General features: G+C 39.3%; 1 protein-coding gene across 5 annotated transcripts in view; it reads right to left on the bottom strand.

Moving 5' to 3' along the window:
* Positions 1–3,304: 3,304 nt before the first annotated feature.
* SHQ1 (SHQ1, H/ACA ribonucleoprotein assembly factor) overlaps positions 3,305–16,537 on the bottom strand; it is a 62,149-nt gene continuing 48,916 nt past the window's right edge. For all 5 annotated transcript variants that reach the window (XM_069811836.1, XM_069811837.1, XM_009912208.2 and 2 more), the window contains exon 12: positions 3,305–4,895. In XM_069811836.1, the coding sequence (XP_069667937.1) occupies positions 4,247–4,895 (649 nt within the window). In that variant the 3' untranslated portion in view covers positions 3,305–4,246. The remainder of the gene's footprint in view (positions 4,896–16,537) is intronic.

The raw sequence follows: 16,537 nt of genomic DNA, 5'->3' as shown, positions 1-16,537 counted from the left end.
GTACTGTATTTGCTCTGCGTGTAAACGCTCAAGTACGACTATAGCAATTCCATATTCATTTTGTTCTCCCAGCTTATCTTCTCACAGCTCTGGAGTGCATTCTTCCTTATCTTGGAGACAAATGGCCTCCATGGAGAGCTCTAAACAGCAGAGCTATTTATCTGTTTGACATGTGTTTCCCTGTTTGTTTTCTCCAGCCTTGAGACAGTCAGCTTAGGCTTTGACAATATTCAGCTGTGTCAACGGCAGAGGGTTGTCTGGCCCCTTCACTCCAGTGCTATGAATCAATTTCTTTGCCATGTTTGTCATTTACTGTAGTAAATCAAGTCTAATCAATGCTTTCTTCTTTTGATATAGAGCAAGGCCTTTACAAAACTTTTCAGAAAGCTGGCTGGAATTAAAAAAAGATGGGGGTGGGGAGAGAAATCAATTATTTAATCAATCCAGCACCGATTTTTTCTTTGGGGAAAGAAATGAAAAGGTGGCAATGTCCTGTGGGTGACACTGTCCCCATGGACAAGGACAAAAAAGAAAAAAAAGTTTTGTTTCTCTGCTGATTGTTTCCAGTATTTCACCTGTTGCTTTTAACACCTTAAAGCACTACGTGAACATGTGTCTCCCTGTCTAACGTGACTGCATCTCCTTTCAGAGCCAAATCCTGAATGCAAAGGACTCCCCCCCTCCACACACACCCCGTGTTGCCCCCATAGTCCTGCCAAGCAGCAGAGCCAAGGCTTGAGAGCACCAGATTTGCCTTTGTTCTCATTTACCAAGGCTCTGTTACACTCAGGCAGCTCAAGACAGCAGGGCTAGCACATACGCACGAGGGCCTGCAGATCCCTCTCCTGCTATCCCTGGCAAGAGCAGCACTCCAGGCAGCAGCCAGGATGGAGAACAGACTCTCCCGGGGCCCCAGGCAAGAATCCAGGCTGCTGCCATTCTCTTCCTCGGGAAGATCAGCTTTCTGCAAGGACAGCTCACAAACATCTCTGCAAAGATGTGGGGCTGGGAATGAGACCTTACCTTCGCTTGGGTTTGGGTAAGAACGGAGGTCGGTGCTGTCCCAACAAGAGTCTACTGCGGCAGCGAAGTGTCAGGACTTTAACCGGAGCCATTTTCCCATGGCCACCTTAGTCGACTTCAGGGGAGCTCTGCACCACTCCCACAAAATGAGGTCAAGACAAAATGCTCTACTTAGTATCAGAGATTTAGGCTAAGTTAACCGATTAATAGCAAAACATTGAACAAATTATATTTCTAACTCCATTTAATCTCTCCCCCAGAACGCTCTGCACACCTCAGACAACCGCCTTCCCCTCCTCCAGCAAAATGCCACAGCTCTTCCCCTCTCAGGCTTAGCTCATATCCAAACTTATTTTCAGTAGGGATTTTGTCCAGACACTGCAGTTCTTTTCTCTTCTGACTGATTACGATGATGAGCAACAAATGCCTTAAAACAAAGTATTGGCTGTGCTACAAATAAGCTTGGGTGGATGGGAGGGGAGGGCACTAGAAACAAGGAGAATTTTAAAACCAAAAAAATGGACTACCAATGTATCGAGTTCCAATTTCCAGCCTGGAAAACCTGCATAAGAACAATTCCTATGGATTCATCCGAATAGCTCCTCTACATAAATTTGACTCCTTATTGGAGTTCACTCACTTCTTTCAGAACCCACAGCAGCTTATTGGATTGAGGGGTTGGTGTGGTGGTGGCGTTTAGGGTTTTTTTTGTTTTTCCCAAGTGTTTGTGGTTCATGGATTCGGCAATCCTTAGTTTTGGCTAAACAAGGTTACAGAGCTCCACTTTTCTAAAAGAAGCATCTCCATGTTCTTTTTGGAGAAGCAAGGCTTTTCTTTCATACAGACATTGCTCATCCTGAGCACTCTGGGTGTGCTGGATAATGCAGCCACACGTGAAATTTTATCACCCAATGTGGAAAAAACTTCTCACCCCACCACTACAAAGGTCACATAAATTTGCTATCAATCAATATATAACAGTCACAATTCGTTATCAGCTCCACAACCAGTAAATATAAGAGTTTCACAAAAAAGGCAATAATGAACGTCAACATTGGACAAAAAGGGGAAGAAACGTGGGAACGGGCCTCAGGGCACAGCACACCACAGCACATTTCCCCAAGTGCAGACGTGCAGAGGAATAGCAGGACAGAAGCAGAAGGAACGCCAGCACACCGCAGACCTGCGGGAAGTGAGCAGGCACCAGTATGTTTTCAGAGGCAGAAATGGAGCTCAACCACTCAGGGTCTCAAAGGTGAGGACATCAGTGACATCAAAGTTATCCGGGAGTTAACATCTGTGTACGTGCCATGTTCTCATCTGGCATTTATTGTGGCATCACACTGTATAGACACTGCAGATATTTACACCCAAAGTGGGTTCATGCAGACAGATGGAAAAGGCTCACAAATAGCTTTAAGAAACCATGCTTTTAGGCACTCAGAGGAAAGAACAAAAAGATTAACTAAAGAGGTCCTCACTCCAGAAGAGGCAGCAAGGGCCTGCAAGTAAGTAGAGTAAGCAGGTCTGTTGGAAAAAAGAGAAACATTCTCCTCTGCCACAAAACGGGAGAATGGAGAAGAAGAAAAAAACAGTGGGGTGGGGAAGAGCTGAAGACATGGGGTACTACAAATACCTATCAATTTTCACAGTGAGTATTTCCTAATTCAGCCTTCTCCAGCCCACGTTTAGTTGAAGGAAGTTTCAGAGTTCATACCTGTAATTTGGGGAAAGAGGGAATAGGGTTACTTTTTTTTTTTCTTAAGCGTATTTCTTCTCTCTCAGACATGCTGCATAATTGCAGCTACAGTGTAGATTTTATTGCTAGCATTTAGAAGAGTAAGTACTCACTGACATGCAAGATGGGAAAGGTTCCTCCCCTGGGGAACAGAACACAGAGACTGATTAAGCAACCGGTAGGTATTTAAGAACATAAGAAATATTGGCAGATCAGTGTTGCACTTCTTACTGAACAGGAGTCAGCACATGAACAGAGCTAGCCTGCTGATTTCCAGCAGGGTGTAGCATTGGTGAAGAGTAAGTCTTTAAGCTTAGTATTTTAATAGACTTTTTAATAGTAAAAAGGTTAAAAAATAATCATGGATTGCTCCTCCAGAGGCATGAATGAGGTTTTGTCAGACTGCTGAACCAAACCTGGTGGTCCATGTCCCATCCCGCCTCCCTCCCAAACCCTTCTGTAGAGATTGAATAGCAGCATATAATTTGCAGTAGCCACCTGATTTCAAGAACCTATCTACAGTTAACAGAAATTAGCACAAAATATATTGACTGATTGTATTATTTTAAAGTTATAACGACAAAAAGGAGCAAATGAGTTGGCCAAAGCTATGTGACAGACAAAGCCAGGTCTAGACAGCACAGGTTTGCTTTCAGTCGTATACTCAAGATCGCCGTACCACGTTGTTTCTTCATTTTGGTTAACGTTATTGTGGCGATATTAAGAGCATATGCAGAAAAAAGTAAGAAATAATTAGGATTTCTGTTCTTTAAAGAGCAACAGTAGTCTCCACATGTGGAAACATTTCAAAAACAGCACAAAAGAATAAATATGTGACAAAATTGCTGAAATAACTTACATAAGAACTGCAGAAATACAAGCTAGAACCCTTCTATCCTGTACTGATGACAAAGCAAATGCCTTTATTTTGTACAAAAAATAGAAAATATTTATATATTTTAAAATATTTTGTCAGCACTATTTAGACTTTTAAAGTTACAACCGTTATTTTTTAAGTGGTTAGCTATAAAGCATTTTAAAACTTTAAAAAAATGCAGCAAAATGTCATAAACAAGTTTATACAAACATACGGAGGATATTTTTCAAGTAAATCCCAACAGCTAAAGATAACTAAAATGATGCTACAACTCATTTCGGTTGTATTTGATTAGGACATCATTCTACTACCGAATAAGCTTAATGAAAACTCTTTCTGGAAGTTTACTGACATTACACATTCACACATGCAGAGATTGAATCTGAGACTCTGTTGAATCAGAGAAGAAAAATAAAAATCTAACTATGAGGGTATCTATCATACAGTCGTATCAATTCTTTTCAAAGCAGTCTTGTCCTCCAAACTGTCAACACAACAAAGAATAAAAATATCAACTTCTTCCTGCAGCTCAGGATAGCCTTGGGAACACCTCATTATAGCAATGAGCTGTGTTGCTAGTGGGTCACACCATGTTCTAACACGGTCCTTTAGTCTTCATCTTTATTTATGCTGCGAAGAAAAAGCAATGGGTTTGTCTCTGACGACACCTCCAAGAAATTTCCGTTCCCAGTAGTATCTTTTGAAAATCTGTCAGGCTCAGATACACAGTTTTCTTCTTGTTCCTGTAAAATGCAGCTTGCAGTAGCCAATCCTTCAGGCTGTTCTGAAAGTCTAATTGCAGTGTGCATTTGCTTTTCTAATTCTTCTATCAATTTTCCAGGAAGAGTCGGAGATTGCAAAGAAACCTTTGATTTTTCATCACTAACCTCAAACGTCGAAGTGTTTGTGCCATGCCTTAATCCATTACAGTCAATAAGTGGAGCTGTCCTCTCCTCTTGAAGCATGCCTTGTAAAGAATTTATTTTCCCATCTTCACTGGTTGAGGACTCTCGCTCATCTGAATCAGAGCCTTCTGTCTCAGATGATGAAGTACCGCTTGATTCTTCAGAGTCACTTGTCTCCGACTCAGAGGAAGGCAGCTGTTGCTTGGAAACTGTGCCAGCAGCTTTTAACATGCTCTCTTCCTCTTGTACCAGCACTGCTGCTGCTTCCAGCTCTTCTAGTTCAAATCCTATGTGGGACTTAGCTAGTGTGGTTTTCTGCAAGGATTCAGAGAGCGCAGCCAACTTTTTTGACCTATAACAAAGAACAAGATATATTATTTAACTTCACAAACAGAACTCCCATTTGATAATGAGAACACAAACCTTAAACATTTCTACTATCCACTTGGTTTGCAAACAACTTTCTTCTTCAATTATAAGGGTAAAAGTAGATGTTATGGGGAAAAAAAAATTCAAAAGTATTCATAATTACTATTGCTTTGGGTAACTTTTCCCACAAGGCTAGAAAATATCCTACTGAAAGTCTTCGGTGACGCTTTCAGAAAAGATACTGCTTCTTTGATGTTTTAGCAGTGCACAGTAAGGGAAAACAGATTTCAGAACAAACCTTTTCAGGATTGCCGTCTTTAGCAGTGAACTCTACAGTATGTGGCTTGCTGGATTAAGTTTATATGCAGCAAAACCATTCTGTTTTACCACCCTTCCAGATATGCCTGTTAAATGCAGATGAACCGATAGAACATAGCTGATCACGTCCATCTCAGCGATATATTCTCCTCCTTTCACAGCTAGCTTGGTGCACCCATGATAGCAGGAGATGTTCAATACTCTGTCTGTAGATGTGCTTTACCTTTCACTTGTAACTCAGCTGAAATGTAATTCAACAGAAGTATCAGGACCATTTAGATAAACACCTCTAATAAAGCAGGCATGCTATGTCAGCTTCAAATCTTTGGTACAGCCATATTCATTTCCTCAAGTGTTTTGAAGTCAGCACATGCTCTACCAGAAAACTGCATCATGGATTTATTTATAAATAGAGAGACCAAAAAATAAGAATGCGCCTTGAAATGGGGGGGGGGGGGGGGGGGCAGATGGGAAAACGGGTATAAAATAACAAACATACATCCTGTTCCTTGTTGTAGAGTTTTGCCTCAGACTATCAATCAACTTTTCACCACTTCCTGCAACAGCAGGTCTACTATAAATCCTGCAGTAACTGACTGGGTTTCATTTCCTCTGCCAAACCTGCTAACCTGCAAGGCATGACACACTGACACTGGAGCAAGTAGCTGATAATGTAATACATGACTCCTGCGAGGCAAAAGTTAAAGTGCTTGTTCTCTCAGTTGAATGATTTTAAAGATCTTTATATTCTATTTCCCAGGGGGCATAATTACTCAGTATAACATAGATGCTTCCATTTTTTTTTTCTCCTAAAGGAATTGTATTTAAAAGTGGGGGAAGGGAAATTCAATGTAGCTTGTTACATGTTTTACACAGAGACAGCACACCATTTAAAAGGTGAACTTGGAATAAAACATAGTAAACATCCTTAGTTCAACTCAATAGACTAGAAAACTAAGAAATAAGTGTTTTCCAGAAGTAACTGAAGCAATAAAGAACAATTTATATTCCTATGATTTTTAAATCTAAAGCTAAGAATGAAATCACATTATCCTAGCAGCCTCCACTATAAAAATGGGTACCAAATTTTAAAAAGCTGCTTATTTAACACTATTCTAATTTTTTCTTTTTGGAGATATCTGTCCATTTTATTTTTGTCAAGAACTTGAATTTTTCTTGAAAAGTTACGGAGGATTTGAGATTTTTCCCAACCTAACCGGGAACAAAGAAAGCATTCTCCCTGCTTCATAGGTAAAAAGAAAGAAAAAGAAGCCAACTGATACATAGAAAGGTTCATGAAGCCTTGCAGGTAGGTGGCAACAGAATAACTGGCTTGCAGGGAAATCTGCTTCCTGAACATACTGGTGAGAAGCTGGTTTATATCCCGAATCACAAGAGTTTATATCCCTTTCAAAAAGCATCCTGCTTTGCTTTTGAAACAGCCTCTTTCCTTCCTTCTAACTATACATATGTATGGGTGTGCATGTGCCCCCTTCGCCTGTGAGAGTTGTTAATAATATGAAGGTACAATCCTTTTTCCTGTCCTACTGCCTACTGTCCACAACAATACAATGAGCTCCAAAAGCTAAATGTGCCTTGTGACAGAGAACACTGTCTTGTACCCATTTTATATGTAGTTCCTTTCAATTTCATTGACAGCCACAAGCAACTAACTGTAGGCACAACAATTTCCTCTGGTGATACATCTTCAGCTCCAGCTACCTCAGTCTCACCTACCTGTTTTACTACTGCCTTTATAGATAGAAAATCAATTTTGAAAGTCCTCTTTGTCCTCACATCTCTTCTATCACATTTGTCACTTTGTTTCCTAATCCTATATGTATTTTTTGGCTTTTCCCTATTTCCACTGTTCTAATTTTTCATGCATATTTTTCCTGCTGGATACTCTCAGTCCTTGAAATCACTCCCTTAAAATCCTCTCCTCTTCTTTCACTGTTCTCTTATAATGCAGTTAACACATTAGATACAGAACCATGTCACATAACTGAATCGAGTATTAAGGAGACGTATGGTATCATGTACTCTTTGGCATTAATAAATACTTCACTGTGCTCCAGATTACTTAATGCCAAGTGTTAAGGAAGAAAATACACAGTGGTACACTCATTTGACTCAACATGCATTGTGTTAACTAAATTAGATATAGACTACTGACAGATAAAAAATGGCCTCTTTAAAGCAGCAAGTGTTTGGCCACTCTATACACAAATGCATTTTTATCAATGAGTTCCAAGAGAATGAATGAAAAAGCCAGTGCCTGACAGCTACAAACATCCATCCTACTGGACAACTGTAAAACTGCAAAAGGCATTCTTAGTCTGAAAACCTTGGGTTAATTCCTTCTGCGTGATCAAAATACACTACAAAATAATGACAATAACTGATATCATAAAACAACTGTGGCTTCAAGTTTCACGTTTAGTCCTTCTTCCCAAAAGTTTTGATAGAACTACTGAGGGAGGACATGCTTTTTATCTTTACAAAGAATTACAAGGAAAAAAGTCATTGATTAAACAGTTCGCTCTTCCCTTCTAACAATAACAGCACAAATGGATACTCTGCTTGGATGAGTAAATGCCTGAAAAAGGCCAGCAATTCCATCTATCCTCTTAACCTCTTCAACTGCCTTACTTCAGCTCTCACACAGTGGTCCCACGGAGCAGTGTGATTGCCAACACCACGCACAAGGACACAACCCATGAACTCCCAACCAGCACGTTTCAGGAAAGGGGAAGGGGTGCAGACTCCATACAGACCTGCACAACCTTCTTTCTCTCTGCGCCATCTATGCCCCAAAGATCATGTTAGGCCAACCACAATAGGAATCTTCTAATAAATCATTAAAAACCCTAGAAGATTATTTTACTATTTTTTTTTTTAAGCTCTTAGCCACATCAGGTATTTGATATAAACAGCATGCAAAAGATCTCTTTTCAGTTACTCAGATTTCTTAGTAGGCTAAATGTTTCTTCCCAACTTTCACTCTGGTCATCAAGTCTCTTCCAGAAAAAAATAAATGGATAGCCTACAGAGCTCAACATTTCAATATGAGAAACAAACTCAAAACTGTCACACTCTTGACAAATTTATACATAAAAGCAGAAAACTCCACTCTCCCAACTTTCCAAACTTCCATTAAAAGAAAAAAAAAAAAACCACAAATGGCACTTGAAGAATAGCTTCCTCCCTCCCCCCTGTGCAAGGGACTAACAGAATTACTGTTAGCTATCAGTCCATCTTGTTTAAGGCAATTATCTAATTTCAAGGAGAACTAAGTTTCAGGAGTGCATTTCACATCAGCCTTAAGAAAAGGTGGCAGCACTGCCTGGACAAAAAATAAGGCAAACAGCACAAAAATCAGAGCATGGAAATGCTTTCAGTGGGAGACCGTGGGTGTCTGAGTTAATGATTTCCCTAGCTGAAAGATAAGCAACAATTCAGGAAACAAAAATGAGACAGCAGAAATGAGATATCATGTATTAGAGACTTGCAGTAAACAGGTCCTGCTGTTTCCAAAATCTTTTGAGTAGTGTTTTAGAGATTAGACAGCAAATACTTTAATTTTTCAAGTATGATTAATGGAATCGCATGATTACTTTACGACATGCTCATTCAGTATGCACATTTGCGGTAATGATATCTTATTATTATGGTAATAACATTCTTACATAAACATGCATAATAGGCTTTAAAGGTGCTACACATGATAATTATTAGTTATCAAGATGTCAGTTGCTTAAGGAAAATGTTTAATTACAGGTTAAATTGATCAGATGCATGTTTTGTTTAATGTATAGCTTTGAGGAACAGATAACAACAGAGGCATCTCGGGTCCTGTCCATGTAGTCCGGAATTAAAATTTCAAGACAGAACTACTGTAATCCTTGTCTAGGCAGCAGGAGAGTTTCTCCATGTGCTAGAAGAAAAAAATCTTGTTCCACGGATCTCAAATTATAAAAGAGTAAAACTGGGGTGAAAAGAACAAAAGAATCAAAGGAGATTTAGCAAATAAAGGGAGATGGGTAAAACAAGGGGGGGGGGGGGGGGGGAGGATTATGGCAACAGGAAAGGGAAATCATTACAGGTTTACCGCAAAGCCCACCTGTGGCAGCATGAAGAGAAGTGATGGTGATGGGGACCGACTGCAGTGCTGAGACACAAGCAGCAGCCGGGGTGGGAGGGAAACAGGACACAATTTCTCCAGTTAAAGACTAAAAGCTCCTATGAGCTCCGGTTCTACCTTCTGTTCCAAGGAGTAAAGAGGGCACTAGGATCTGATGAATCAAGACAGCTGTTACCTCCAGAACACAGAGCTATGAGAAAAACGTCTCAAAGAAGACATACATTAGGGATTTGATTGTTTCCAAGGAAGATTTAACATAAGCTGGAAGGAAAGACAAAATTCAACCTAGCCACAGAAAGTAAAAAATAAATGCAGGACTTGTGGGATACATCCAGCCACAAAATCCTCTACTATGCTTCTGTATAAAATGTCCATCACTCAGAAATAGCACTAACAAAAGGAAAAGGTTTAAAGAAAAAAGTGTTAATGGGCCAGGCCTTTCCATCTGCCTGGTACTTGCCTTACATCCAATCCTCTTGCTTTAGCAGTTTAGTTATGTTAAAAAAAAAACAAAAACAAACAACTCAAAGAGAACTTAAAAATATGAAAATCAGCATTCTGCTCCTCATTCTGTATGGCGGGTGGCACTGCATACTCAATCATGGCATGGGAGTTACATATCTAAAACACTGTACAGAGTATTTGCAAACATGGGAGTAAATAGTCAAACTGGCAGCACAGCCTTTCAAAGCAGGAGTCAGTAACATTTCACTATGGAATGAAAAATGACTCTTCTTACACAGGCACAAGCTCTAGCTTGCTTTTGTTTTTGTAAACAATAGAAGGATTGTTTCTACTGCCTCATAAGTTTGGCTTTGCATTTCACAAACATCCACTTTTCTGAAGTACACAGCGTAAACTAGGTGTAAGACATGGCAAAACACAACAGAACTTTCTTATTATCTACCCCGGCTCAATCACAATCAAGTCAGCGTACAGTGCACAAGTGCTGTCATGACAGATTGAGCTATTCGTGCCCAAGCAGAACACAACAGCAACAAAGCATGGGAACCTGTGTATCAAAAACATTGACAACAGCTTTGGTTAGCAACCTAGTATTTGAATGTGACCTAACTGGTCTTGGAACCAAGCTGGAACCTAACTAATCTTGGAACCAACTAAAATCTTGTTCCATTACGTTGTTCAAGTGTGGTTAGGGCCTATTCACTGTGTTACAATGGGAATCGGTCCTCCCTGCTAGCAGTGCTCTAACTTGGCTCTACAGGGCTGAGAAGCCCTGTTTTAAACATAAACCACTTCACATTAATTATCTTTAAGCCTTACAGGCAAGATAAACAAGTCTCAAAGAAACAGTAGGTATTTCAAGTGCAGACGTGCCTTTGCAGTGTCGTAGGTTCCACCAAATACGAAAACAGGCCTGTCTCATTGCCAAGCAGCCATCCCCTGGTAGGCCTACAATTCCTTGAGATGCATTCAAATACAACCTAGCAGCATGTTGTGCCAGTCAGCAGGGCTGACAAATATAAAAAGGGCAGTTATTTAACTTACCTCCAGTCAGCAGGAGGTCAGAACACATAGGATCCAATAGTAAAGCTGTTGCATCAAGCAAAAGGCTTTCTGTCTGCTGGATCACAAGGTATTCCCAACTGCCTTAATTTTATACATTTACTGTATGAGAAGCTACCAAGTTTAAGGAGAAAGTGTCAGTCTATATTTAAACTACGTTTCTCAACAAGGCCTGGCAAAACTCAGACTTATGAGAGAAAGTTTCATAGACACCCTCTTTCTTAGATAAAACAGATAAGATAACAAGCAATACAACCAGCCATGAGTAACTTTAAATGTGTTCCAAATTACATACCTGGCAGCATTGCTTACAATTTCCCACAATTATTCTTTTAGCCAGAGGCATTGTAAGTATTAAGACAATTCTAGAGTTAATATTAACTCAGACATCACCAGATATTATTGAAAGTAGAGCCTCAGCAGTTCAGATGCAGAGGATGTGTGAATTTAGTATCTTCAAGACTTTGAAATGTCAGTTAAACTACAAGGGATAATGAAATTTTCTGCCTTCCCAACAAGACTGGTTGAGGACAGGCTCAATAGGATGTAACTGATGTTTGAACAAAAGGGCACCTGCAAAAGGGCCAGACTCTCCAGACCCTTCAGATCATCTTATTTTTCCCCTGCCCAGAATGGTTCTTGCTGGATTCCATCCATCACTGTCTTCCAGCCCAAGCCTTATCTGTCCAGACATAAGGGGTATGAAAAGACACTGTTCAACGTTCAGTCCCTTGATAATGTGAACATTAACTTCCCACAGAAACTCTGTCATGATCTTGATGAAAATTAATATCCCTATGGCAGTAAGTCTACTGCTTAAGCTCTCTTAAAGCAGAAGGCTCAACAAGTTACAGCCAAACATGATATCAAAAGATAAGAAAGTAAGCTTGTACATGAATGACACAGCTGACAAAGCATCCAACTATTCTTACATATACTCAAGAAGAAAATAAATTGTTCTTCAATCTAAAATTCAGATGGCAGCTAGTCCTGCACAGCAGCTTGAGCAACCAAACTGCTGATCTTTGGGGAAAGTCTCTTGAAGACGATAACTGAGATCACCCTGCTAGGCAACACCATAAGTCACTGAAACAGCATATTCTGAGACTCAGGGGTGGAGGTTAAAGTCGGGGAGAGACACATACTCTTGAATTGCTGTAACATAACTTAAATTTCAGGGCTTTAAACCAACAGTAGCATGCCTCCCCCAGAAAGGCAACTAACAAAAGTCAAACATCCCTCTACACTTAATTTCAAACAGCTAGAAAGAAAAAAAAAAAATATATAATGATTTAATTCTTATCATACAGAACTGAAAGACAATTTGATTTTAATAAAATATTCAAGACATGAAAGAGTCAGGTTTGATCAACCCTGACTGGTAAAACACAGAAGTGACAATGATGATGGTGCTGAATGCAAAAGCAGACTTCATTAATGTAGAAACATCTAAAGTCAACATGGACAAAAAAAGCATAAATGGTCAAACAATGAGATTAGGTAACAAAAAAATCATCCAGTTTAGGAAAAGGATCCTTACAAATGGACATTTAGCTGCAATAATAAGAAACTCATCAAACTAAACATCATCCATTTGCTGATACTACTCTTTTTAGAAGTCATGGGTTACAAAAGAACATGAGCCTCAGAATCAGCCTTGAGATAAGAGACTAAGACTCAATTACACTTTTTAGCATGCGTTTTATATGAGATGTCGTATTTCACCATTTTTTATTTCACTTTCAAGGTTATTCCTAATGAGTGCTTCAAGTTATACACTAGTCAATGACCTTCAACCATAGTGAAATACTTTTAAAAAGCAAGCTCAGAATCAGTGAACAAAGTTCTGAAAGAAATTCATAGCAGAAAGCCCATAGTCTTGGTAAATGTTAACACATAGTGACAACCACTTTGCCTATCTGTACACACTGTTGTATTACAAACAATGACAACGAACCTAACTACACTGTTTTTATTGCAAAGTACCTTATACACGCTTTTACCCCAATTCCCCACAAGCTTGGGGAAACTATGCACAGATTTTATTTCATCCAGCTCTGGGAACACAACTATTCTCTACGGTGAAACATGGCTAAAACTTACAAAGCATAACAATATTGCCATGAAGTTTAAGGCATGAAGTAGAAAAGAAAATACACGCAGCACCTGAACCACAGGGCAACCCTTTAATGGAAACTAAAGGCCGCCATTCAGAACAACACAGATAATATTTTATACTTGCACCACGCACAGAAAATACCATAGGTTCCTAATGAACAGAAAAGTCTAAAACCCATTTTGCATCTCTTTTCAAAAATGGCACCTCTATCCACAAAATTCCTTATTGTATCAGTTAAGCAGAAAGACGAATATACAACATTTACTAAATAACTTTCCAGCATTTATTAGCTGGTTAGCTCATCATAACCCTACCTGGCTTATGATATCTGGAAGAATCACAGAATAGGTAGTACAATTAACAGTCAGCGAGATAAACACAAACGGCACCATTCAACAGTTTCACATACTTAGTTTATTATACATTTTTATAGTAAGAGGCAGAGCCAATAAATAATTCCATTAAAATCTCATTAGCTCTGATCAATGAGTACAGAAGATAATATAAAAACAAAGCTGAATTTAGTGTGTTAGTGAAGGAGAAACAGGACCATTTTCTTCAGGACTCAGGTAAAAATTGACCTAAACTTTAACTAATCTTCTATATTATCTGCAGCAAAAGAAAGACAGATGAGTGTAAACACAACAGAAACAATGCAACATTCGTCACATGATGTAGTACTAGATTAACCACTGTCTTCACAGGAAAAAACCAAACCATCTCCACAACACAGCACTAAAGACTGCTTAATTGCTACTCTTCCTTATGAAAAGGCAGCTGCTAAAATAAAATGTGCTCAGTCTATTCAAGATATTTTATGCAATTGCAGGAAAGAACTCATTCTTTCCATTTCTCAAGAGGATGGATTCTGATTTTTAGCCTAAATAACTTAGGTTTATACTGTCCATGTCTATACTTATTGTTAATTATTTCCTTTCTAACAACTCTTGGAAACACCAGGCAACTTCAATCAAATTTAAGAGCAACTAGAGTTTAAAGAAGATCTTTAAATTCCTACTTATTTCATGAAAATAAGCAGAGGTATAAATAATGACCCTCATGAGAAAAGGCTGGCAGAACACAGCCATCGAGTATTGGTTTGGTAGGAGGCCATGGCATGCACATACCAACCAGATGATCGGTGCTAAGACCGGCTACTGCATATGCTGCCTCTTGCCTGGTGGAGGTGTCAAAGGATGTGGCAAAGAGATTAGGGCACAAGGCTTGGGTTTGTAGGAAGTTTATAAAATTTTTTTTTTTTCCCTCCCTCCCTTGTATACATCAGACAAACTGGAGACTGGAAAAGCATTCACTGCACACCAAATCCTTATCTTAAATATAGGAAAACCACACTATAAAAAAGGGATCTGGAAAACACATCTCCCTGTAACCAAGATGCCACCACTTTAAATTGACAGGATTAGAAGAGCAGAAATCCAGCATAAAGAGACTACTTTTGACAAGAGAAACCCACCACTTATCTTCAGGTGACAGAAAGCAGTGCTGCACCATAAACAATGTCTGATGTGGAAGAATCCAGTGGGTTTAAGGGGAACATAAAATGGTTTCATCTTTAAATTCTGGCTTTCAAAGGGCATTACATGAATTCTGAAACTACGAGAGTGATATACTTACACTGCAATCCAGCTTGCAGTCTTGTAAACATGAACTGCTATCTACATAGCTTAAAGTATTACAGTTTGTTAACTATAAATCAAATATAAAACACAGCACCATCATTTCAATTTAAGTGACTTTTTTATGTTAATAAGTCTGAATATTTCAAGTGACTTTCCCTCCATATTTATTCTGAAATTCCACAGTGCTTCTTTCATAATGAATCTAAATACTGCATGAGCTGAACTTTACATTTATAAATATTTTAAATAGATGAAGCTTTCCAATATAAGATCTTACTTTCACTACTTGGTCTTTTTGGTAAGTTGAAACCAAACATTTCATGGATTATAAAAGAAATCAAGTACAGCCTACTTACGTAGATGATACTATGAAAATATTCATAAGAGAAAACAGAATTAATACTGGACTATAAAAAGAAACTAAACAGTATTTATATGTTTTAACAATACTTTGACTGAGCTTAGAAGCAGCTGAGCATTGCCAAAACAGCTTCAGTAAGTTGCAGCCAGTCCAAACATCTAACAATGGCACAGCTTCCAAAGCTATATATGATAAATACAAATAATGAAAGATGAACAGATAACTCACCACAAAACAGATGCAGAGAAAGGAACAGATTTTATAATGTGATAGTAAGTATTGGCTGTATTAGAGAAACGGAACACTGACAATTGTTCTACATTAGCCCCGTCTCCCTCAAATTTCTTAACTGCCGTTACCTGGAACTTGGTCTTCACCATCACCGCTGGTGATCTAGGAGATAGCACTCCTACACTGTAAATTATGCAATTTGTATTACAATATGGGAATGAAAGGTACTCACACAAAGCAGTGCAGAATATGTGAATTTTAGTGCCAGGATAATGCTACTAAAGTTATGTATTACAAAAATAATAACAATGACAATGGACAGGCTTAAAGGCACAATTACAAGTACATGACTTCAACGTGATCCTAGCACTTTACAATGGAATTTATCCACCAAACAACAAAAGTCCTACTTAGCTCAATCAGAGTTTTAACTTTGACACTGCTCCATTGCTTCCGACTGACACCCTTAACACATGAAAGGGAAACACCACCTTGTAGCCTACCCACTCACAGTCCATTTTCAACTCACACAATCTATACATAAAAAGACACCAAATCCGAGCATCTTGAAAATTCCTATCAGGAAAGCAGATTTTTGCAAGGGCCTAAACTGAATAGCCTGCTCCCATCCTCTCCCCCCCACACTCTGTTGTGTTTGCAAGGCACTTAGTATCAGATGCTCTAGAGTGTGATCATGCCTCTTATGAAAAATAATAATTAATAATGATAATAATACCAGCACACCCCACTGAACTGGCTGCAGATGTGGCTTTCGTGACGACAACAGGGAAACTTGCAGGCCATGCACGCAGCATCACGTAGCTGGCCCACACTGCCCAGTTCTTGCAAGAAGGAATCCCCAGGGAATAGTGGGGAGTGGGCATTAGGCCACAGACTAAATTATCATCTTATTCAACATTTTTTCCTTTCTCATTCTACCTCTGTTCCGTCTTGAGATTTATGGTGCAATCACTGCAAGGGGCACGGGTAGGTGGAAGAGACCAAGCTAGTTACTGATGAGGTTGGAAACAAAACAGGAAGACATTATCAGCCTGCAGATCGGCTTCCCACTTTGATCACAGCTGCACACTCCGCCGGCTTAGAAAGGCAACAACTACACAAGCTCATCCTTCCCCTAGTCAAAACAGAAGAAGAGTCAGCCTGAGATGTGCTGAGTGAAAAGACATGACACAGATCCCTGACCCTTCTGTAGGCAGATAGGAACTGCCTCCCAACAACTTTGGAAAATCAAAGCAGTAGCCTGAGGGAGAAAAAAAATGGCTTT

The sequence above is a fragment of the Haliaeetus albicilla genome, chromosome 24 (assembly GCF_947461875.1).
Source record: "Haliaeetus albicilla chromosome 24, bHalAlb1.1, whole genome shotgun sequence".
Lineage (NCBI taxonomy): Eukaryota > Metazoa > Chordata > Aves > Accipitriformes > Accipitridae > Haliaeetus > Haliaeetus albicilla.
Note: the sequence above shows the minus strand (reverse complement) of the source record. Positions and strands in the feature narration are given on the sequence as shown.